At 47.0% G+C, this 25,168-nt stretch overlaps 1 protein-coding gene across 1 annotated transcript in view; it reads left to right on the plus strand.

Moving 5' to 3' along the window:
- Positions 1-25,168, plus strand: part of Btbd16 (BTB domain containing 16) — a 43,666-nt gene that overhangs the window by 17,588 nt on the left and 910 nt on the right. Inside the window, exons 7-14 of the mRNA XM_021653195.2 lie at positions 249-318; positions 1,946-2,076; positions 11,619-11,738; positions 16,959-17,054; positions 20,572-20,650; positions 21,979-22,056; positions 22,999-23,097; positions 24,340-24,528. Of these exons, the coding sequence (XP_021508870.1) occupies positions 249-318; positions 1,946-2,076; positions 11,619-11,738; positions 16,959-17,054; positions 20,572-20,650; positions 21,979-22,056; positions 22,999-23,097; positions 24,340-24,528 (862 nt within the window). The remainder of the gene's footprint in view (positions 1-248; positions 319-1,945; positions 2,077-11,618; positions 11,739-16,958; positions 17,055-20,571; positions 20,651-21,978; positions 22,057-22,998; positions 23,098-24,339; positions 24,529-25,168) is intronic.

Genomic DNA, 25,168 nt, shown 5'->3' on the forward strand with positions numbered 1-25,168 from the left:
GTGCTGCTTCCTGCTGAGAAGGCTGGGCTCCCCCTGGCCTCACCTCCTTCCCTCAGCCCAGAGCTCTTATAACAGGCCTGCTGCTTCTGTTCAAATTCCCAAAATAAGGGCTCCCTTCCCAGTAACAGGTCTCTGCTGCCATCCTAGAGTTGAATAAAGTCTCTGCCCCACCCCTACCCTGCCGCTGCCACCACCACCTTCTCCGGCAGCAAGTGGGACTGTCAGCATCAGCGGCTTTCTCTCCACAGGTGTGTCGACCTAATGTTGACCAGACTCTCACCAAACACAATCAAGAACTTCTACTTGGCCGGCTGCAAGGTGAGAATGGCTGGGTGGGGTTGCAGGACCCGGGGTGCCAGGGCTTCGAGAGACCCAGACCCTGAGTGCCATTCACCAGGCCTAACTCCAAAACATCTACTCAAAGCACCAACTCCAGAGTACAGATACATGAACAGGAAAACAGCTTTTAACAGCCTTCATCTTGGGATTTGAGAGTGGTTACTAACATGACTTTTCTCACCGATGCCTTCTAGAGCATAGATGGGACCATGAGCTCTTGCCACCTGGCCCCACTCAGTCTGTCTGGGTTGGAAACTAATGTGATGCGGCTCTCGTTATCAGAGGCCAGGGGACATGAGGAGAGACGCAAACTGCTCTAGCTGCTGAGAGCCAGTGCTAAGTCCCAAGCCTCACCTCCTGATTCCAGCCCCCTTCCCAGCTACTGCTCACTATGACTGGTGGAACACTTTGAGAGAGAGATGTTTCAGGGTGACAGTTCACACAAAGCCAGTATGTCACAACACTGTACCTAAGAACACCTCAGTGTCTGTCAAGAATCACATGGTTCTCATAGTCATTTCACAGCACTAGAAAGTCACTCTTGGTGACGTCCTTACATTCTGGTTGCCGTTTCTCAGCAAGTCTTTCACCTGGGAAAAAACCCAAATCCCAAGGACATGCAAGGTCTACGAAGACCCTCTCAAGATCCCTGATTCCAGGAGCCTTTTTCACACCCCCCTCCCTCATTTTTATTAACTTTTTGAGAATTTTGCATTTTAATCATATTCACTCTGCCCCCCCAACTCCTCCCAACTCCTTTCCTTTTCCCTAACCATCTCTTTGTTAGTTTGCTTAAAACCCACTGAGTACAGTTTGCGTTTTCCTTATACTCTAGGATGTGTGGCTTTCCACTGGAGTGTGGTTGACCCACCGAGGGCCACACACTTAAAAAGTCTCTCTCTGGCCAGGCACAGTGGTGTACGCCTGTAATTCCAGAACTCAGGGAGGCAGACGGATCTCTGTGAGTTCAAGGCCAGCCTGGTCTACAAAGTGAGTCCAGGACAACCAAGGCTATACAGAGAAACCCTGTCTGGAAAAACAAAACAAAACAACAAAAAAGCGTCTCTTTCCCAGCAGCTGTCAGTGCCACAATAGCTTATTAGCTAGAGTAGGACTTTGTGTTCCTCACCTCCCTGCAATCCCAGTCTTTTAATTCTTGCTTCTAAAATGTACGCTGAAGCAGCGTCTGAGCTCTGCATGGGTTATCCTCCCTACCCCAGACTTGCAGTGATCACTGAAAGCAGCCCAGGGGCCTTCAGCACACAGGCCTCTCTCTACTCAAGCGGCCTGGACAGTAGCTGGACCGGCTGCTGTATGTGACCTCAGAAAGAGAAGGCACCTTGGAACCTTGGTGACACAGGGATAGCTGGGAGCCGACGTCATAGGAGTGGTTTAAGTCAGTGGAGTTCAATACTCTAATGGTTGTGAATACCTTCTACCACCCCAGCCTTCCCTACTCTCCACCTCCCTACACACACACACACACACACACACACACACACACACACACCTATGCGCACATCTGCATGCAGTGACACAGCACGCCAGCAGAGGGGGGCTGAGAGCCGGGCATGCTTCATCCCATACCTGCTATTTGCCTCCTCAGTACAAGGAAGAGCAGCTCACCTCAGCCTGCGAGAAGTGGCTGGCCATGAACTTGGTCCCTCTAGTGGGGACACAGATCCACCTCCGCCACATCCCTCAGCATCTGCTGCACAAGGTGCTGAAGTCGCCCAGGTCAGAGCGGGTGTGCTGCCCCCAAGGGTGGGTGTGGGGGGCAGGAAGGGTTGTTGGGGAGAGGAGACAAGCCAACAGTGGCCATACCCATCCCCCTGTGAGCTTGCTATTTTAGTTCCCAACTCTCTGCTCTCCCAGACAGCCTGGCCTTGGATGGGAGCTGAAACTCAGGGTACTTACTGTATGTAAGGTCAGGAAGAGAGAAAGCCTTCATGCTCCTTCTAGGTAAGGACCTGCTGGTGTCAGCTGTCTCCTCACCTGCCTAGGTCAGAGAAGCAAAAGACTGTTGCTTCTCTCCCTCCCTCTCTTTTTAAATCCTGACAATGTTCTTTCGTATTAATTATGGGAAATTTGGAAAACAGGGAAAGGCAGAAAAAGAAAAGAAAAAACCTCTCACCCCAAACAAGATTTCATCCCTAGTCCTGACTCCTTTGCGGAATATTTTTAAACCTGGGTGCCCAGCTGCCTACTTGGCCTCTCTGTCAAAGCTAAATGCCCCAACTTTCAGGGGCCCCTGCTTTCGCTGCCCAGTCTTCTCCCGGCACAATGTCCTCAGAACACATTAAAACACAGGGAGTCCTCTGGACACTACTTTGACCTCGTCTTGACCACAAGGCCAATTCTGTTTCCAAACTGAGTACTCGATGGTGCCAGCTCCATCCAAGGCCAAGGCACCATCATTTCTCACAGCCTGCAGCCCCAAAGGCGGCTAATCAGATACCGCTAATGTGACTCTTGCTTCTGGATTTGACTCCTACAAGCACAGTCTGGCTGACCCATCTCGTGGTCTGACACAGCCCCACAAGGACAGCTCTTGGACTCTCTGCCGTGGCCACTGCATGCTTTCTCGTGCCTGAAACTCCTGTCCTGTCCTGCCAAGCTTTGCATTCTCCTTTCTCCAGCTGTTCATGGAGCCATGGCTCCTCGCTGATTTCTAATGTTTTACCAACATTCGAGTCAGTAACTGGCCTTCGTGCATATTTTTCTTCATCTCAGATTTTTTTTCCTTACATTACACTTCTAGAAGTGAAATTGCCAAGAGGAAAGGACTGTTCATCTTTAATTTCTCTTCTTAAAATATTTTATTTGAAGATTTCAAACTATGGGGGAAACAAGAGTAGTGCAAAGAGCTTTGGCCCCTCAATTTGCAGGGATTTACCTCTGATTCTATTTATAAGCTGAGCACACAGCCCAAGTTGAAAATGCAGGGGATGCCTCGGATTTCCCTGACTTCATAGCCACCACAGGGTGTCCACCACAGGGTGTCCACCACAGGGTGTCCATCACTGTTATGATCTCTCAGCTGCCAATATGGCTGCCCAGCACCCGCACTGAGAAAGACTACACTATACTTACCACCCTTTGAGGAAAAGATCAAGATTTGAACTTTGCTTTCTACTAAATATAGATGGGTTTTATAGCATCCAGAGCAGAAAAAATTAACCGACACTGTCTCTCCCAGGTACACCCTTTGCCCTGAGTCACTCACCTTAGCATTCTGTCCCTGCCTTGTTTGCCTCATTATTTGCATGTGTGTGATTTTACACACACACACACACACACACACACACACACACACACACACACACTTCTCTGAACTGGAGTAAACTATGTACAAATAAAATGTTCCTTCGCCCCAAATGCCATCAGTGATGGTTTCCTAAGACAGAGAACTTTTTAAAAACATAATGACAAGGCAGTTACCGACTTCAGGATGTTTGCTGCGGCATGACACTTGGATATCACTGACCCAGTTCTGTCCCCAGCAATATTAATTTTTTTCTCCTTCTAAATCAAGGTTTAGTTTAGGACTACATGTTATTTGGTTGTCAGAGTTGTACTGGTTCAATTTTTTTTTTTTTTTTTTTTTGTCAACTTAACAACCTAGAGTCACCTAGGAACAGGGAACTTCAACTGACGATCTGCTCGGGTCAGACTGGCCTTTGGCCATGGCTGTGAGAAATGTCTTGATTGATAATTGATGTGGGAATGCAGGGCCCCTGTGGTACCATCCTTAGGAAAATGGGCCTGGGCTGTATAAGAAAGCTAGCTGAGCATGAACCACAGATGGAGAGAGACAGACAGACAGACAGAGACAGAGAGAGCAAGAGAGAGAGCAAGAGAGAGCAAAAGTTGTGTTCCTCCATGGTTTCTGCTTGAGTTCCTGCCCTCTCTTGCCTCATTGATGGACTGTGACCTGGAAATGTCAACTGAAATAAACCCTTTCCTTACCTGAGTTGCTTTTGGTCAAAGTGTTATGTCATGGTAACAGAAAGGCAACTTGAATATTTAGTCTCTTTGGGACTCATTTTAGATGGCTCTTGGTGCCCACAGACATTTTCTAGAGACATGTTCCCAATGGGTGAATTTCAAAGGTGGAAATCATATTCTACTTTAAAGAAACATTAGTAACAAGATTAAAAGAGACCAATGTTTGTCATGTTTATGTGGTAGAAGGTGCCCTGCTTTTAGAAACTCTGTATAGAGGTGCTACTGGGATGGCACCATGCTTAAGAGTGCTTTCTGTACAACCGTGAGGGCCTGAGCTCAGATCTTATAACAAACTGAGCATGGTCTCATGCCCATACCCCCGTCCTGGGAAGGAGGTAGTGACGGGGTTGCTAGAGCTTGCTGACCGCCAGACTAGAAGAGAGATGTGGGCTTTGGGTTCAGGGAGAGACTCTACCACAAAGAGGACTAAGGCATACAGTGATGATAGAAGAGGATGCCTGATGCCTTCCTTTGGTGAGAAAGAGAGATCTTGAAGGAAACTGGTAACTTAGATTCACCAAATGACATCCAATTCCTTCACATTAACAGAGGCAGGAAGGCAGCAAGGCAGGGGCCTGGTGTTGAAGGAAACCATTACCTAGGAAGACCCCAGAAGCCAGCTCCAGAGCAGCAGGGCACTGGTAGGCCCCAGTCACTCATGCTCTGGTTCCCTGTTTTTCTCACTCTTGTACCCACCACCCTCCACTCCACCCTCCGACAGAGGAAAGGTCAGGAAATTGAAGACTATGTAAACATGGCGTCCTTAGACATTACATAACGCCATCCATCCCTTTCCTCGGAAAGGCTGAGCTGTCCCACACTGAAAAAGAGGAGAAAAACATCTGACCACAGCCAGAACATTGGTGATGGCCCAGGCCAGACAACATGCTCACCAGGCAGGAAAATAGTTCCAGAGCATTACGTGGCAAATGTCTAGACTCACCAGCCTGGCAGACAGAAGGTGGAAACTGGGTCCCCTCTGCAATCCCATGCTGGGAAGGTGGAGTCAAGATGGATCCCAGAAGCTCCCTGGTCTTTCAGCCTAGTTCCATCAGTGAGCAGCAGGCCACTGAGAGGACCTCTCAGAAAATGAGGTAGAGCATGATTGAGGTCAACTGAATGTCAACTTCTGGCCTCTGCATACCCAAGCATATACATGTACCTATGTACACATGCCAGAATGAAATGGAACCAGGCTAAAGGGCCTTCTGTCAGGGCGTTTGATGAGAAGGATTGACCCCACTTTCCACATATAATCAAGAGGGAACACCTGCTCCAGTAACCGAGCGCCTTTGCCAGGTGCTGTCCCTTTCCATGCCCGACTCTACAGTAGTCACTCCCTCTTAGATCAGAGAGCTGAGGAGGACAGGTAGGGCCTCTGCTGGCTACTGGGCCTTTAACATGGTGCTTTCCCCTATTCATCATGAAAGTGAGGCCCCCTCAGAAGAGGTCAGTCAGGTCTGGGATACATGTCCTGAGAGGCTGTGTGAGCCCAGAGCAGGAAACATGGAAATGGCCAACCTTGGGGGCCAGGGATGGACCGTTTCTGGGGACCACTCAGCTGACCTGCCCGGCACCCACTGTCACTTGACCCAAGCCTGTAAGGAAGACAGGGCAAATAGCCTTTTCTCAGCATAAACCTCTATGCCTGGGCTGTCCAGCGTTTCTCTTTGGACGTCCCTTGAGCTTGACCTCTTTTTTTGCGGGGTGGGGGATGGGGTAGAGGGCTTACTTTCCATTTTTCAAACAGTCTAGAGTAAACTCTATGCAAATATACACTGTTTTCCTGACCTCCTGGGCCTCTGGGCTTAATTTGTTTGCCTAGAATGTGGTTCTCGGTTCATTTTTCCTTGTAGCGGTCACCAGTAGGTGACCCTGTTCTCGTAAGTCCAATTTATAAAAGCCTCATTCCAAGTTCTGTGTTCCTGGAAGCCAAGCCCCAAGCCCTATCCTGTTCCCATCTACACAAAAGTGTACCTTACAACAGGGGGCCCAGTCCCTCTGTCTCCAAGATCCCCTGCTTCCTATTTGGGAGCCAGGGGAGCTCAGAATCTCAGAAATTCCCTAAACAAAGAGACACAAGTGAGATAGCGTAGGTAAAGTGTGTTTGCCATGTAAGTCTGATGACCCTCACCCTACTCCCCAGAATCCAAATAAAAAGCTCAATGTGATAGCTGTAATCCCAGCACTCCTACTAAGAGACGGGTAATGGAAGCCTAAAACCTCAAGGGCTGGCTAGCCTGGGGTACACAGCACAGCAGGAACAAGGGAGATATCACCTCAACAAGCTGGAAGGTGAGAGCTATGTCCCCAAATGGTTCTCTGACCTTGACATAGAGGTCAGAACACATGTGCACTTGCACTCACATACACCATGGAATGCACACACACACACGCACACACACACACGCACACACACACACACACACACGTAACATTTTTTAGAGTAAATGAAAAAAAAAATACCTCTGTCATCCTTGTCACTCCTGTCCCAAGCTCTGACGACAATGCTGAGCTGTTTTAGTTGGAATTTCTGAAGCTGGTCCTCTGGCAAACAAGAACAATACCTACCAATTACTGAGCACTTGTCAAACACAGAACACTCTGAACGGGTTATCCAGAGGGCTCATCCCCACAGAAACTCAGTGTGCTAGTCCCATCACCTCAGGTTACCACCCGTGAGATCACAGGAAATGATCAATCAGAGCCGAGTTTCCCCTCTCCCGTGCAGCAGGCCAGCTGGATTTGAACCTAGGTTGGAAAGCCTTCTGAGCCGGGAGGCCTGTTTCCTTACTGATGGCCAAGATCAATAAGGACACTGATCTTACTGTTTTGCACTACAATCATTAAAAACTTGTTATACATATAACATTTATATGTGTGTGTGTGTGTATGTGTGTATATCAAGTGTGTGTGCGCACCCATGTGCATGTCCTGGCAAATGTGTGGAAGTCATAAGACAACCTATGAGAATCAGCTTTCTTCTTCCACCATGGGTCCCAAAGGATTGAGCTCAGGCTGTCAGGCCTAGTAACAAGCACTTTTACCTGCCCAGCCATTTCTCTGGCTGATTTTACTATAAAAGTTTTTATACAGAACGCAGTGCACTTACTGCTCTAAATGAACAAAAGGTTTTTGCCATGAATTAATAAATACATTGGCAGATGGTGGTGGGGTACATGCCTTTAATTGCAGCACTTGGGAGGCAGAGGTCTGTGAATTGAGAAAATATTAGAGAATATTAGTCCAGGAGTGGTGATACACACACACACACACACACACACACACACACGCACGCAGCACTCAGGAGGCAGACGCAGGTGGATCTCTGTGAGTTTGAAGCTAGCCTTGTCTATACAGTAAGCTCCAGGCCAGCCAAGACTACAGAGTGAGACTCTGTCTCAAACATAACGAAACAAACAACAATAAAAGAATAGAAAATATTACTAACAAAGCTATTCACTTCTCTTCTCCAGTGCTATTTCATTCCTAAAAACAAGGGACTGGCTAGTAGCAGCTTGTAGGCACCCTTGTCACGTGAGTGGACTCCCTCTGCGTACTTATACAGCCACAAATAATGCATTACATTGTCTTGCAAATCAGCATCCTTACGGTGGTAGGAAGGTACCACAACCAACTCACTGTGTCAGAGCCCTGTGCTCCCTCCCAGGACGTGCTGATGTGTATCACCAGATTTTCTAGTTCTGAGTCCTGCGAGGGGCTCTGCGGAGCAAATCCACAACTGTCTCCTTTCACTCCTCATCTAAAGGCCTTTTATTTTATTTAGTGTTTTGCTATGACAAACAGCATAGCAATGGATGTCCTTGTTCACGGCCTGTTCGTGTGGGTGTGGCTTTCCCCATGGTCAGTGTTCAGAAAAGAGGTTTATCGATTATGCACAGCATTTTTCTTGAAAAGTAAGAAGACAGGGTCTTACACAAGACAAGGATTTTCTCCCAAAGAACAAGTGTCAGTTAAGCTACATTGTGGTGGCTGCAAGAGAATGCCAGGAAATACCCACAGTGCAGGGTGGGAGACTGAGTCCAAAGCTTGTGGATTAATTAAGTGTGTGTGAATGTTCTCCTCCTGGTTCCTTCCTGTGGGGGCTAAACCAGCCATGTCTAACCTTTTGACACATAAGCATTGTCATCTATAATGTCCAAGTTCAAGGACTGTGCAATGAACTGACCAAGGAAAAAAAAATCCACAATGCTTTCGGTACATATAAGATTGTATATTGGGCTGCATCCGTCACTCTCCTGAGTCCACGCAGCATACAAGCCACAGGCCAGATGTGCCTGGCAATGCTTTCCGAGACTGATACTGTCTTAACCAGAGGCCTAAACTTCAGCAAATACCTTTGTAAGAGCCAAGACTGTAGTGACAGGACCATGACCATCTCTTTTGTTACTTCTGACTCCTTGGTAAGGTCTCAAGAAACTTTCCAGGCTTGAGGGCTGCAAGGGTGGCAGCTGCTCTCGAAGCCACGTTGTAGCTTTTTGTCTTTTTATGTTGCTTTGTGGGGTTTTTTCCCCTAACTGTCTGCTAACAATAACTTCTCTGGCTCAAACTGCCTTCTCTTTGGTGGATCCCACTCAGTCTCCTTTCTCTTTCAATCCCTACTCAATCTTCTTTTCTGCCCCTACTCTCTAGCTCTACCCCACTGCTACCTTGACCCTACTCCAATCCTACTCAACCTCTCTTAGCCTCTGCTGGCTTTTTCTATCCTCTCCTGTTCCCAGAAATCCAAGAGGCAAACAACATTGAAGGTCATTGAGTAAGCAGTTCCAACGGCTAAGAATCCCCAAAGGGCTAATTGGCTAGCCACTGGGAATCCTTTAAAGAGCCACACACAAAAAATAAATCACATCACAGATTCTTCCCCCATCCAGTTGACGAAAGTCTCTAAGGCAGCGGTTCTTAACCTGGGGGTCGAGACCCTTTTCGTAAGGGTTGCATATGGACATTTACATTACGATTTGTAAGGGTAGCAAAATTACAGTTAGGAAGTAGTAAGAACAAAAATAAGATAAAAAAATTCATAGTCGGGGTCACCTCAACATGAGGACCCGTATTAAAGAGTCACAGCACTAGGAAGGCTAAGAGGCACTCTTCTGTGAGAACAAGGAATCTGCCTCTTTGTGGCCCAGATGGTGACCAACTTGGTTCTATCTGGCCAGACTCAAGACGGTTTATCTGTAGGTGGCCTGGACACAAATGAAAGGAACGAAGCAATTATCCCGTGTCCATAAATAGCATAAGAGGTGGGAGGGTTGTGCTTGCATTGCTTGTTAGAGACATGATTTAGCTTGGCTTTCACCTACAGTGACCCCTGGGGTGGGGAATGAAAAGGCTATGACATATTTCATAACCAGGTGCTGTGCCCAGAAATACCAGTAGGCTTAAGGTGTGCTGAAACAGTTCCTTTGAGAGTTGAGCCAGCAGAGGCTGTTGCAGAGGCCTTAGAGAGGGTTCAGGTGGCCTTGGGCGTAGTGAGACACTGTCTCACTAGCTGTCCTGGAACTTACTGTGTAGAGCAGGCTGGCCTCAGAGTCACCGGAGATCCATCTACCTCTGCCTTCCCAGTGCTGGCATTAAAAGCACCTGTCACCATACCGTGTGGCATAGTGGCTTCTTTTTTTTTTTTTTTTAAGATTTATTTATTTATTATATATACAGTATTCTGGATGCATGTATTCCCTGCACAATGGAGAGGGCACCAGATCCCATTATAGATGGTTGTGAGCCACGATGTGGTTGCTGGGAATTGAACTCAGAACCTCTGGAAGAACACTTGACTGCTGAGCCATCTCTCCAGCCCCCACAGTGGGATCTTGGGGAGATGCCTCTTGCTGCCGTGGCCACAGCTTGGGCTCTGTAGCCAGGAGCCATCCTGTCACTTTGAGTAAAACCTGCTTCTGCTGAGCACACTGTCACATGCCAGGCACCATCCTAAGCACTTCTTCTGTGTGTGGCCAATACACTTACGGCCCCAAAGAGGCCCACACAATCTCTAGAACCTGTGACTGTGTCAGAGTACATGACAAAGGGGAATTCGGGTGGCAGGTGGAAGAGAGGCTACCCTGGGGTGTGGAGGCCAGCTGTGCGCATCACAGGCAGGGGCTTTTCCATGCACGAGGAGAGGAATAAGAACATCAGAAGATGCCGCATTGCTGGCTCAGCCAGAGAAGGGGACAAAAGCCAAGGAATGACAGCACTTTCTGGGTGCCAAGAAAGGCAGGGAAAGATTCTCCCTGGAGCCTCCAGGAGGGCCTAACTGATTCCATTCACACCAGGATCTCCATTTTGTACTTCTGCCCTTCAGAACCATGATGGATTTGCGTGATCTTAAGCCGTTCTGTGACAGTTACATCAACAGCTGGAAGCTTAAACAATGAGTCCTGTCCTCTGGTCCTCACCACTGCCGTTCTGAACAGCGGCTAGGCTTGCCCTTTCACAGCTGACCGATCATGGTCAGACCCCAGAGATTCTTGACCTGGGATTGAGCCCAGAACTGTGTGATCTGAGATAAGTTATTCATTTCAGCCCCAAGCCAGGCCAAGGTCCAGGGCGGCCAACAAGAGAAACATGTTGGCTGTAAAATTTAGCACGCAAGAAAAGATAATGGCTGAGTGAAAAAACTAACTTATTAAGAGAAGTGTATTTAAGCCAGACATTGTGGCACACAACTTTAATCCCAATACTCAGGGAAGCAGAGGCAGGCGGATCTCTGTGAGTTCCAAGCCAGCCTGGTCTACAAAGCGAGTCCAGGACAGCCGAGGCTACACAGAGAAAACTTGTCTTGAAAAACAAACAAACAAACAAAGATATCTGTGTGCAATGTATTAAAGCCAAAAGTAATGCAAACAGCCACAATGAACACTAATTGAAATGTGAAACAAGCATAAAGCAGGGAGCAACTTCAACAGCTATCAATGCAAGGTGCATCGATTTCAATTTCATAGGCGTATGCCATGGGATTACACATAAAAACGATAATGACTTGAGGACACAGCGCTAGTGAGAGCTCACTAGATAAGAACATCCCTTCTGTAAAAATCATGGCGGGTGTTTGAAAGCTCAGGGCCCAGCATTCGGTTCCAAGTTCTCCCTCAGAACTGAGAACAAGTTACTTAGTACCTCACTGAGGTCACTTACAGACCAGGCTGGCTTTGTCTCATTCCCCAGACCCACCTCCACCTTTTCGTTTTTCTTACAGGTGGTTTTCCCCCTAGTCCTCACACTTCTTTTCTGTCTGTCATTTTGAGCAGGTTGTTCACCTTCACTGAGTTCCATCTCCTGAAAACCTTGCTAATGTGGGTTTACCTGCAGCTCAACCGCAAGCCTGAGACGATCCCGATCCACGAGACCATGCTATCATTTTTTAGCAGGTAACGAACCTCGGTGCTGATCGATAAAATGCATGGACCTTGGTTTAAGCTGTTTTAGTTAATGACTTGCTCGCTCATTTATTGTATGGGTGTGCATGCCGCCAAATGACGTATATGTGTGTGTACGTGGTGTGGTGTGTGGGGGAGGATATGTGTGTGTATGGGTTTATGTGTGAGCACAGGGATGTGTGTATCACAGAACAAAGCAAAAATAGAGAAAGGATTAGAGCCTTAATATGTCTTCCTATAGCATATATTAGGGGCCCATTTCCTTCTATGAGGTCCTAAACTAAAGTTTTCTTCCTCCTTCATGACCAAGTCTAACACATGCACTCGGGGGAACATTGAAGAGCAAACAGTAATACTTCTATATTAAATGTAAAATCACACCCATATCATCCAAGATGGTAGGTGAGTCTGGTGGCCCTACAGCCAAAGACTGTCCCACGTGGCCGAAAAGAGTCTGCCTTAGCTAGACAGCCACGGGCAACCTGGCTTTCATCTCTGGTCATGTTTCTGTAGGAACATGACTTGGGGCCTCTTGCATGATGAGGCATGTTCTTTGTCCATAGAAACTTAGCAGGTAAGTATGCCTTCACAAATTCATGAGCAAACTGACCTGTCTGAACCAAGTTTCATCTGTATTGTTTTGAGACCTCTCATCCATTCCTGAACATCTGTGCTCAGTGTTAACTACGCAGTCTGTTTTTTTTCTTGTCTTGTTATCTGGGAAAAGCTTTCTTTGGTGGCAGAATTGTATGTGCTGTGTTTCCTTTCTATATAATTTGCTTGAACCCAAATGTCTTGGCCCACCTCCCCCCCCCACCTCTTTTAACATCCCAGAGACAGATCTTTCGAGTGAGTCATGCCTCACCACCACCAGGAGAAACTGCTACTTGGCTGCAGCTCTCGTCTTAGCGGAGGGAGATAGGAAGTGAGTTATCATGTAGTGTGACACATTGGAGCTGTGGTTGGGGGTGTGAGGAGAATGTGCTAGAAGGGAATTGTAGCGTGAACCCCTCCACAAGGAGGAGCTTCATGGAGTTGGCCCATGGGCCTTCTTTCCAGTGAGTAGTGCACATAGACCCTTCTCAGCATACTGACACACATTTGACCCCAAATCTCATACTTCCGTCCACCCAACATTGCCCCAAACCCTAGATCCTTCAGTTTGCTTTGGGAATGTTAGTCACCTGTATTCAAGTCATATCACTGGCCCGACCTAAGCAGTGATGATAGCATCTTCTTCTGGGGCCGTGCACACACTGATGGAATCTTTTAAATGAGAGCCATCTTGGAGCATCTTGTTGAGAGGAGGTGGAGGAGCCACTGGGAACCACACATCATGGGGCCCTCCAACGCGAGACTGTCAGAATGTGGCAACAGTCAGACAAGCTCCATGAATAGTAGGGAGCAAGGGTTTGCAAGCCTACCATGGAGGAGGCGGAGCTACAGCTGTGGGAGCGGTCTGGCTGGCTAGGCATCCAAAAGGAGGCTAAGAATGGCAACCGTGCACAAACACAGAGCCCCCTCCTCACCCTTTCCAGCCTTGTCCTAAGGAAGGCTAGAAGCGAAAGTAAATATTTATGTCCGAGCTAATTCTATTCCATTTTTTTCTCTCATGGACTTATATAAGATGTTTTATTCACTTTCCAAATTCTTACTGAATGTGTATCACATGCCTGGTACACTGATAGGAGGTTTCTTGGTTCAGCCAGGTGTTTTTGGAGCATCGTCAAATATGCTTTTATTGCTGAGACATCAGTGTAGGAAGGGAGCCTGTGCTGCCATGTAAGCATATACATGAATGCACACATGCATACATATGTGCATTTACACACACATACATGCATATGTACATGAGCAGTCAGACAGACAGACAGACAGACACCTTGGCACCTTACAGTTGCTTCTTCTTCGTGATTATTTTAGAAAAGTAAACGGGCTGTCCAGAATTAATCTTAACATCCCCTTATAGGAAAGCATATATAAACAAAGTTGGTGCTTTCCACCACTGAGGACAAGTTTCCCATTCCATTCCTCTTACTGAAGAGTTCAGAAAAGCAGCTACATCCGTTTGCTTTCTGTTGCTATGATTAAAACATTGACCAAAAGCAACTTGGAAAGAGAAAAGCTGATTTTAGCTTACAGATTAGCCCATCGTGGAAGAAAGCCATGCAGAGGCTTTGGAAGAATGCTGCCCACTAGCTCGATCAGCTTGCTTTCCTGTACCACCCGCGACAGCTTACCCAGGGGTGGCATTGCCCACAGTACCCTGGGTACTCTTACATTAACTGCCAATCAAGAAAATGTCCCACAGAGAGCATAGTTCTCTGGACCCTGAATCTCCCTTCTTCTCAGGTTCCCCGGTATTAGGGGTCTGAGTCTTCGCCACCTTTCTACCTCTTCAAGTAACTTCTTGGCTTTCAGAATTTGGAGAGGCAACAAGACACTACAATGTCCTAGAGAAATGGAAGGCACATGAGGAGCTGACATGTAGGAGGTCCTTTGAAAGGACAGCTGTGGCTATCATTAGACAGAATACAAGTGAGTGAACGTTGCTTGTTTTCCCATTTTGGGCAATTGTCAAGAGCAGCCTTCACTGTCAGAAAGCTATCAGACTGGGTCTTGCTGTGTGGCTGGTAGGGTTCGGCTTGGCAGAAGAGCAAGGTGACAGCAGACCCAGCCACATGATGCAGAGGTGTTCACACAAAGACCCACCCTGGAGCTGGACCTGCACCACTGGCAATCCAACTACACAGATGCATTGTGGGTGAATGGAGAGATGGAAGGTTGTCAGGAGCCTGATCGTGCTGATCAGTCCACCCAACACATGAAGACAAGTGCCAAGGACTGCCAGGAGCACTGTGGGAAACAAGAGGCAAGCAGGGCAGACACAAATCCCCTTCTTGCTAGAGCTTAGGGAGGGGAAATGTGGAGAAAGCCATGGCAAAGGGGCAGGTTGGTAGAGGTCTCGGTCTGCACCCTACACCTGCCATTTACTCCACGAAGGCTTTGGTGCATGGAGGAGACCACACTTGTGTCTCAGATGTGAGTTGAGGAGAAGGACCCCCCTGACACCCTTGGCAGGGGGGAGTGAGCAGCTGTGGCACCTTTGAAGCACTGTGGAACTGTTGTTTGCCCCATTTAGGAGTGAAGAACACATTTCCTACCTCTTTGATCCCACAAGATGTCTAACATTGGATTACATGTTGCTCGAAAAGATGCTTCTGCAAGGCGTTTTGTCATGGCAACAAACAAACAAACAAGCAAACAAAAAGTAACCAATACAACCATATATAACATCTTCAGGCTCCCCCGTGGTATAACACATGTCAGAATTCTCAGGTCTGTACCTGGTAGCTCAGATTTGAAATGCAGGGACAGTATAGCTATGAGTCTCACCCTTACTCATCAGGAAGGGAAACTGGTTCCGGCAGATGATGGGAAGGAGAAGTGAGAGAGCTGTGGCCAGAAAGGTCTTTAAAATTACAGTTTGTGACCTCAGAAGGAGATTTGCCTCCAGCACCACCTTTCAGGAGGCCTGAGGGGAGCATACCTTGAAAGCATGACCCAGAGATGACCAGTTTTTGTTTCAGTTTCCAGGAACTGTCTTCCCTAGAGGGGTCAGTCCCTGAGGTTTGTTGGGGGTTGGTCTGGTTCTCTGTACTGAATTCTGGGCTCTGAAATCTGGTTGCAGTCAGCTACACTGATCAGTGTGTAAACTTTGCTCCTCAATTGTCTCTGATCAGTTAATGAAAAAGCTGGACAGCCTGTAGCTGGGCAGAAGAGTGGTAGGCAGAGCTTCCGTTCCCCGTCTCAGGTAGGGACCACAAGGGAGGAAGGGGAGAGAGAAGTCAGAGGAGTAGAAGGAAGAAGAGGTAGAGAAAGTACATAGCCTGATGGAACAGTAACAGACCAGCAGGACCAATATGGCAAGTAACTTGGGGCGTATGGCTGGGAAGTAGCCTAACTAGCTTAGAGGATTAGCATAAATATATCATATCTGCTCAGCTATTGAGCCTAAAGCTTAGTAATAAATCTAGTGTCTCTGTGTCATTCTCTTGAGAGTTTGAGTGGGCGATTAGAAAAGCCCTCCTTCCCCAATACACCTTCAGAGGGTTGAGGAACTTGAGACGATTTTCTCCTAAGAAGTAAGTTCTTAACTGTCTGTGAGCACAGCTGATGGGAACACAGGCCACGCAAGACCTGGAATCCACCAGGACAGCCAAGCACGAGGTCCCTAGACTTGGCAACCCGCCTGCTTCTGCTGTATGATATCATACAGATATCACACCATCAAGACAGGTAGAAAGGTGCTTGGCTAGACCTGGGAGGTGGCATAGACAGAGAGAGGATGTCACCAAGCCACAGGGGAAGAGCTGATTAGTTCCAGAATGTGGGCCACACCCCAAAGGCCCTTTGAGAGTTTAGAAAACCAGAGGCTGCTGGGAGGTTGTGACACACACTTTTAATCCCAGCACTCGAGAGGCAGAGGCAAGCTTTGGCATATTTGCAGGAACCTCTTCAAGTGCCTGAATATATTTCCAAAGAGGCTTTAAAATTTATTCCCCATTGTTCCCCCTTATGAAAAATGACCATTTATAAAAAAAAAATCGTCTCAAGGTTGATAGGTACGTGTCTTCATGAACATATTTTTTTCCTTGGGAATCTGACCACCTCTACCCATCCCTGACCTTCAGCCTGTGTTGCGATTAATGAACATTTAAGATTGACACAGGCCATCACAGAACTGGGGGTGAACCCAGGGACCCATGCTTGGCTCTAGGTTCTTCCTATTTCTACTAGCAGTGCTTTGAATGGCCTGATTTGATTCTTTCTTCAAGGGCAACATCTGTAAAGGAGTCGGATTCCTGTGAAATGGAGCCGACAGAGGTTACCCTGTCTGTTCCAGAGATTTGTGAAACTGAACAAAGAAAATGTAGATGGAAATGCTCTGTGAACAGCTGTGCTGCTGTCAGTCATCGAATTCACATGTTCTAGGCACCAAGTATGTGCACAGCTCAGAGGTAGAGGGGGTGTAACCACTCATCTCTTTGTATTATCTAAGGGCTCCCTGCTTCCATGTGCTTGCTGGGGAAACCGTCTAGCTTCATCTAGCTTCGCTGGGGAAACCACTGGTCTCTAGGTCCTGGCTTTCGATAGCTCACTCATTTCAGGGAGGAGTTTTCTGAAGGCCTTCTATTCTTCTCTTCCAAGCTTTCCCAAGAATACCTGCTTTCTGGAACGGGATGCAGGACACAGCTGGATGCAGCTCTTCCTTTGCCTGCGTTTGCATGGCATCACCAGTGGTAAGTGTCACCACTCACATACGTGACCCTATGCATGGGAAGGCTGTTTGCAGTGAACCTCCAGCAGATAACGTCTCAGATACTCCCCAGGATACCCAGCAGATGTTGCCACAGGAATTCTTCTCAGGATTGTCACACCTAAGACGTATGCAGTAACCCCACCTGCAAAATGGGGGATGATCAAAAGTTCCATGAATAGCATTATGGGAACATAGCTTTCTGTTATTGTAATAAACATCATGACCAAAAGCAATTGGGGGGGGGAGGAGGTATATTTGGTTTACACTTCCCGGTAATGGTCTGATAGTGAGAAAAGTCATGGCGGTGAACCATGAAGAAAGCTGTTTACTGGCTTATCCCCAGGTTCACATTCAGCTAGCTTTCTTATTCAGTCTAAGTCCACCTGCCTAGGGATGGTACTGCCCACAGTGGACTGGTCCCTCCTACATCAGTTAGTAATAAAGAAAATGCCCTACAGACATGCCCCCATGTCATTTGATGGAGGCAAGTCTTCAGTAGAGGGTCCCTTTTCCCAGGTGTGTCGAGTTGATGGCCAGGGCTGGCTTCACACTTGAAATGATTCCAGCCTTAGCCTCCAGAGTGTTGAGATTACAGGCCTGTGTAAGGCTCCCCCTTTTCGTCCTCTTCTTTTCTCCTGAGACACAGTATCATACACCCCCAGGCCAGCCTCAAACTCAAAATGCACCCAAGGATGACTTTGAATTTCTGATCCTCTTGCCTCCACCTCCCAAGTGCTAGGACTATAGACATTTCCCCCACTCCATTTGTGTGGTACTGGGGTTCTGATCCTGTTGAGTTAGGCATACTAGGCAAGCACTGTGCCACCTGAGCAGTATGACACTCATAGCCTAGGGCTGTTTCTTGCCGTCTGATTGAGTCACCCGCTGCAGCATGGACTCAGCTTCTGGGTCGTTTGTTTGGCAGCTTGGGAGAGAAATTGACCCTCTCTTACAGGATTTCAACTGCTGGAACAATTTGTACCAGCAGTTGAAGTGTGTTCTGCTCTTCTCTGGAGAAGGGAATACGGGTTTCCTGGATGTGGTGTCATGGATCCAGCTCATTCGTCAGCCAGAACCCAGTTCTTTAAGAAATCTTTGGTGGGGCTGGAGAGATGGCTCAGAGGTTAAGAGCACTGCTTGCTCTTCCAGAGGTCCTGAGTTCAATTCCCAGCAACCACATGGTGGCTCACAACCATCTGTAATGGACTCTCACGTTCAGGTGTACACGCAGGCAGAACATTGTATACATAATAAAATAAATATATCTTTAAAAAAAACTTAAAAAAAAAAAAGAAATCTTTGGTGACTTCTGCTCAGTTTGTTGCCTAATTTGCAATGCCTAGCTTGGCCTGGCTCTTCTTTCCACGCGCCTGTGAGCTCCTCTGACTTTGATTTCTGGTGTGCTCAGGCTGAGCGCATCAACCTCAGCTTTATTTCCTTCAGTGAATACAAAGCAAAGTACGGAGCAGAAGAGTTGGCTGTTGTTTGTCAGCTTTATTAATGGCAGAGCTGATGTGGTTTAGCAGGCTTGGGGTTTGTGCTTTCGGTTCTCCTTTACGACACACATTGGGAGAGTTTCCTACAAACTAACTCAGTATTCCCCTCATTGAATACACCCAGGGACATTTTTTTTTGTTTTTTTTACATTTTAATACATCTGAGAGGCATTGTTCAATGACTCCCAAAGTTCCAAATCTGTCCCCAAAGCTAAGCATCTGTTGCCTGGACCTCATCCTCTGGGAGGAGAGAAGGTGACATGATTCGGAAAGAGGAGAAACTATTGTCCACAAGTTCTGAGTAGCCCAGGAGGGACACTCACTGAAATAGCTGCACTTGAAGGGACTTTTAGAACTATTTCAAAGCCATTTTCAGATCTTCGGATAGCCAAAAACTTGGGAGTGGCTGATGGAGTCAGGGAGCTCTGGCCAAGATGCTTCTACATGCTCTAGAGACATTGATAAAATTACATCATGTTAACCCCAGCCCCTTGCCAGGAAGGGTTACAGCCAGGAGACTGGAAGGCTTGAACTATGGGGATGGTATGTTCTGTAATATATGAATATCTTAGGGACTCTGGGAAAGTGTAGGGGTGGTGGGAACAAAAACAGAAGCAGGTCAATGGACAACCCCAGCAGTCAGATCTCTCCCTTCAACCTTACAGATCCCAAGGATTTGAACTCAGGTCATCAGGGTTGGCAGCAAGCACCTTTTTTCCTGAGTCATCTCACTGGCTGTTGTTTGTTTTGTTTGCCTTGTTTCCTGAAACAGTCTTATGTCACACAGGATGGCCTTGAACTTGTTATGGCTGGCCTCAAGCTTCTCATTCTTTTGTTTCCACCTCACAAGCCCTGGGATGATAGGTGTGTATCACCAGGCCTGGCCAGAAGCAGATTTTAAAAGAAAAAAAAATTTTTTTTAATCATATAGGAGAAGGGAAGGGAAGTTGCCTATGGAATCCAGAAGAGGATGTAGGGTTCGTGGGGCTAGAGCTATATGTGGTTCTGAGCTGACTGATACAGGTGCTGGGATAGAACTCAGGTCCTCTACAAGAGCAATAGGGACATTTAACCACTGAGCCATCTCTCCAGCCTGCCAGAAGAAGATTCTAATAGGACCAATGCGTAGCCTAAGTAGTTGCTTCCCTTTTTTCTGTACTGTTTGTTTATAATAAAGTCAAGAGGGTGGAAAAACCCTAGCAGTGTGTGATGGATTGTTCAAAGGGAGAGAGAGGCCTGGCCTGCTTCAGAGGCCCTAATGACAACCCTCCACTTTAGTTTCCTGACAACCACTGAAGGTTTAATTGGCAGTGATATGTTCTTGCAGGTCTGTAGAGAACATGTTTCTTTTAAAATAACTGAAATGCTAGAATTATTTGCACTTGTCTGTCTGTCTGTTTGAATACAGATCTTACCATGTAGCCGTGGCTGGCCTGGAGCTTGCTGGAGTTTGCCAGGTTGGCCTCAGACTGACAGAGGTCTTCCTGCCTCTGCCCCCAAGTGCTGCTCTTAAAGGCATGAGCCACCCTGTCTGGCTAACTTAAACTTTAATAAACAGTACATACTATAAGAAATTTTTCATTAAATTGAAATTGCCCTCCAGTTTGGAGTGATTTACTTACTCGTTTTGAAGCTTCTTTGTGTGTGTTATATGTGCATGTGTGTATATTCATGTTCACAGTTGGTGTGCATTTGTGTGTTCATGTAGAATTTGACAGCATGTCGTCCTTATTGTTCTTCACCTTGTATATTGAGGCAGAGTCTCTCACTGAACTTAAAGCTTACCAATTGGGCTGGCATATATGTGTGTGTGTGTGTGTGTGTGTGTGTGTGGCTTCTGCATTCAACCATAGTGACTCTTAGGTGTTGTCTTTCCATTTTATGAACACACATTCGAAGGACATTCGCCCTTTCTCATTGCCTGATGTCTCCCTTTAAGTCAGACTTTTGGGGTTGGGTTCTGAACAAGCCTGTAACCACTTCTCCTTGTGTTTCTCTAAGGCAGGGATCTGGAGGAGTTAAGGCACATTAATTTCTTCCCCGAGTCCTGGCTGGTCCGGGTCACAGCCAACCATTATCACGCAGTGAGTCGGCTTCTCAAGGAAGCAATTAGCAAAACATCTTGCCTCCCCAGCTTTGTGTTTTCTGGAGATGCGTTCCTCCTTTGAAATCTCTGGGGTCTGGGCACATCTGGAGCCTCCTCCAGGGGAAGGGGAGGGGATAAGGTTCCACATGGGCTCTGATCTGGAAACTTAGCCAGGGTTGAAGAACTCTGGCCACACCTTCCTCCAAACCCAGACCCTGTGAGACACAAATATAAATGTGCTTATTGTTGAAACTGTTCAGACTGCACAGAAAAGAAATCCCCTTAGACCATCACCCAAAGACAACAGCCACAGTCAACACTTATTGTCTCTACTGCCTTTCAATAGGGATCACATTGTCACACAATAGCTTACTTTTCTGTACTTTGAATTATTTGCTTGTAGGAGATTGTCCACAGTAGAAATGCTGGCACCATAACATATGTACAGTTTTGCTCCTGGTACATACTAATAAATGTTGGGGCCAAACGACTCTGCCCCCAGAAAGAAATTAACTCACCCCACTGTACACACACTTGGCAGCGTAGGACATTTACATTTCAAATCACTTTTGTTAACTGAGGAGGGGACAATGAGAGTCCATCTTTAAATATGCATTTCCTTTATGACTGGCAAACATGAGTAGTTTTCCACGTGTTTGCTCTGTGGATTGTTCAAACACTGCCCTGCTTCTTTTACATTTTCAAGGGCACATTTTCAGAGATGAAGCAGAGCAGTGTTTGAATTCTGAAAGACATGTGAGTCATGAGTTAAAGTTCAGCCAGCTCCACAAGTACTTATTGTGACGTTGGGACCAGCCCTCCCGGCGCCCTGCTCCCTGCACACTGAAGGATGACTCCATGGCAGGCTCTTGCTTCCCTAGGACATGATTCAGAACTCCGGTCTAAAGTGATCAAACAGACTGACAATGAGAAAATTCCCAGCTTCATCTCCCCCCTACCCCACTCCCCTGCTGACCCTGCCCAATCCTTCCTTTCACCCTTGGCTACAGATCATGCTCCTGAAATCCACACTTTCCAGTCTTCTCCGTGAAAGGCCATGCAGGGGTCCTGCTCACTATTGAATTTGTGACCACGGTCATCTCCACAATGATGCTATTAACATATGTCTTCTTTTTCCCCCTGCTTGGTCGTTTTATTTCTTCTCTACATACTCTGGAAACACTGGGAATGGTACTTAAATATAGTAGGTTTTCAATAAATGTCTCAAGACAAATCCATGGGATTTGGGGATCCAGGAGTGGATGGGGAGTCATGAGGGATGCTCCAGTCCACACATCAGGTAAGCTGTGTGCATTTCCCTTCCAGCTGGAGAACGGGGGCAACATGATTCACCTGAAAGATCTTTCTACACAGGCCCTGAGGTTCGGTCTGGTCTTTAGGCAGGTACTGAAAACTTGACCCAACTAAGGGGAAGGGAAGTCCCTTCTATGCTGAGCGAAGGAGCTCAGTGGGACCATCCATGATCGCTCATGACCTCCGGTAGGAGATCCAGCAAATTGAGTTCATAATACAAGGGGCTGGAACAGACCAGTCAGCATGATGTGTGTGGTCCAAATTTTCCCACTAGGATGGCCAACAGTCCCACTTTTCCCGAGATGGAAAAGATTTCATGGGTGTTGAGAGTTTTCTTCCTAAAGAGCTGGAGGTATCTGGGGAAACCACGGTCTATCAACCCCGCACAAGGCCTAACAGCTAGCAAAGGCTCAGGAGTCTCCAGTCCACTTTCCAGTTGAAAGGGGCAAGACCTGCCTCATTCTAGTAGCTGGTTCAGTGAATCTCAATCCCACTATGGCTAATCCAGGAGCTCCAGTGTGGGGCATCTCAGTGCACAGTCAGGGCACAGGGTCTGGCATTGGTGGCTGTGCTCTGTTGGGCTAGGGCTTGTTGTAATAGACATATGTTTTTTAAATAAATGATGCTGTATGACTTTAGGTAATTAGTGACCTTAAAAGAATCCATGTTTCAGGGACCTGGGACCTATGTCTATCTTCCGAGGGAATGATTTGGTACCCGTTTGCAGTGACCTACCAAAGTAGTATGGCATACAGAATAGAATGGCGTATCTCCTAGATCCATTAGGTTGAAATAAAATGCACTGTGCTATATGGGCCATTTGAGACCAAATGCAACCCATTACTTCTTCCCCAAAGGACCATGCAAAATAATGATTAGATATGTTAGAAGGAGTTAGTAGCTGTTTCTGAGCAGTGACAGTTTTTGAGTGAGTCACTTTGGTTGTCACTAGAGTCATTCTTGCTGCATCCTCTTACCTTTGAATACTGGCGGTGTCTCCCCTTTCAACTCTGTCGCTTCTTCCCAATGCAGGAATACATCGCTTACTCAGAAAAGATTTATTTATATGGATACTTCTTTGAGATAAAGGGAATCAAACATGATACTACCTCTTACAGTTTTTTTATGCAGGTAAGAAAGCAAAAGCTCAAGAAATGCCACCCAGGGCCACCTGATTCATACAGAATTAAGAGGAACTGAGGCATCATTACTTCATCATTCATACAGCCTGTGTCATAAGCACTGCTCTTGCTTATGTGTGTGACGCCATGTGATTTCTGTAACCAGCTGGGAAGTTCGGTTCTGGCAGTAGATGAGATTGCCAACTCTGAGTGACATCACTTTCATGTCACTTGACAAAGCCAGGGTTCCGTGTATCTGAACTGGGAGTCAAGTCATCATCAGTTTGTACATAATGGCTGATACTTGGCCCATGTTCATGCTTTGAGGAAGAGACAGGTAGTGCCCACCAGTAGCAAAGGAGTCTGTCTAGAACGACACAACAGGACAGTGTATAGGATGTCATGAGCCCTCAGGAGAGGTTGAAGAAAACCACATAAGGGCAGAGAATTGCAGTCAGACTGTCTCGTGGGCTGCATGTGCTATATGCCCCCAGCCCAGCACTGCATATGTTTAGTATTTAAGGGTGGTGACAATGGTGACTATGGTGAAGGACTGCTGTATCCCACTTAGGATTAGCTTAGAAATCACTCCCCTCTAAATGCCAAGCTCCCTGAGAAACCTCTCTCACTTGGCTTTTTATTTTCACTGCCAGTCACCATGCCGAGAACCTAGGAGAACTTCTTTTTTAAAAAATATATTCTTCTCCCATACAATACATCCCAACCAGTTTTCCCTTTCTCCACTCCTTCTAGCTCCCCCATCCCCACCTCCAAACCTAGGGAAACTTTAAATGATTGACTAAAAATAGAGCATGGATACATGAATGAAGGAGCAAATGATGAAATCTGACTGTTAGTCCTAGTTTGGCTCCTACCTTCTAATGTGTCCCACAGGAAGTCCCTCCTCTTTCTTGGTCCTTCTTTCCTGTTCACTAGTCCCTCGGGCATCTTCCTAACTTAATGGAAGAGATGGATTATGTAACACCACCAATCAAAATGTCCTTATGTATATCCTGTTGGAGCTTTACCCCAACAAAGCAATGCAAAACCCTCGTCCATTGAAACTGGTTTGCATACAGAGAGGTCTCAGATGTTACAAGGTTCCAGCAGCGGCCCTCAGGAAATTACCCCATTTGGAGAATGGCCTCGTGCTGTCTGCATACACTTGAAACAGAAAGGCTGTGTGGCAGGAACTGTTAGCTCTGGTCACCCTGGGCACAGGGCTACATGGGATGGGCCACTCTCTTTGCAGAGAATAAAACATACAGACTTTGAGTGCCCAGCTCCAGTCTGCGAACACAGTGTCATCAGCCTGAAAGCTGAGCGCCTGGTGAAGTACGAGATCAGAGCCCAGGTGCTGGTCGAAGGCAAGTGGCAGGAGTTCAGGACAAACCAGATCACGCAGAAGTTTGGGTTCATCAACCCGAACAGCAAAAGCCATGTGAGCATCCCCCCTGGACTCTGGCTTTTCTCTTTCTCTTCTGTTTCCTTTTTGCTCCTTCTCTCCCTCACCACTTTTGGGGCATTCCTATCTTAGAATCACCAGTGATCTATGAGAAGATTGTGTTCAGTTCTTTAAGGATTCTTATGGTTCCAAATGACGCCAAAGAAAAACCTTCTAAAGTGAAAAGCAGCAGTTGTGGATGACTCTAACAAATCAAATGAGGGTCACAGCAGACCCATTTTGTAAATGTCAATAGGTATGTGTATAGACCTAAGGACTTACAACCCATCTTCTGAAGTCCTTCCTAGGCTACCTGCCTCCCTCTGGCTTACCCAGAGCCCATCAACCCTAGAGTGGTCCCAATATCTAGGCAGACTTAATACCTGCCTGGCTTTTAGCAGCTATGGCCCCCAAATAGCCAGAGAACCAAAAGGGGGCTATGGGATTGAGGTTGGGCCTCACACTGGTACCCTTGGGAATGGAGCTATACAACAAGCTACAGAGTCATTCTCAGCCCTGACCCTGGGGACACATTAGAATGACCTGGGGCTTTGAGATGGCCCTGTTGGAGATGAGGAGACCACATAAGCAAGGAGACCAAATGCTCCACAGATGTGGTCTGGTTTTAATGTTTAAA

The sequence above is a fragment of the Meriones unguiculatus genome, chromosome 1 (genome assembly GCF_030254825.1).
Source record: "Meriones unguiculatus strain TT.TT164.6M chromosome 1, Bangor_MerUng_6.1, whole genome shotgun sequence".
Taxonomy (NCBI): Eukaryota; Metazoa; Chordata; class Mammalia; order Rodentia; family Muridae; genus Meriones; species Meriones unguiculatus.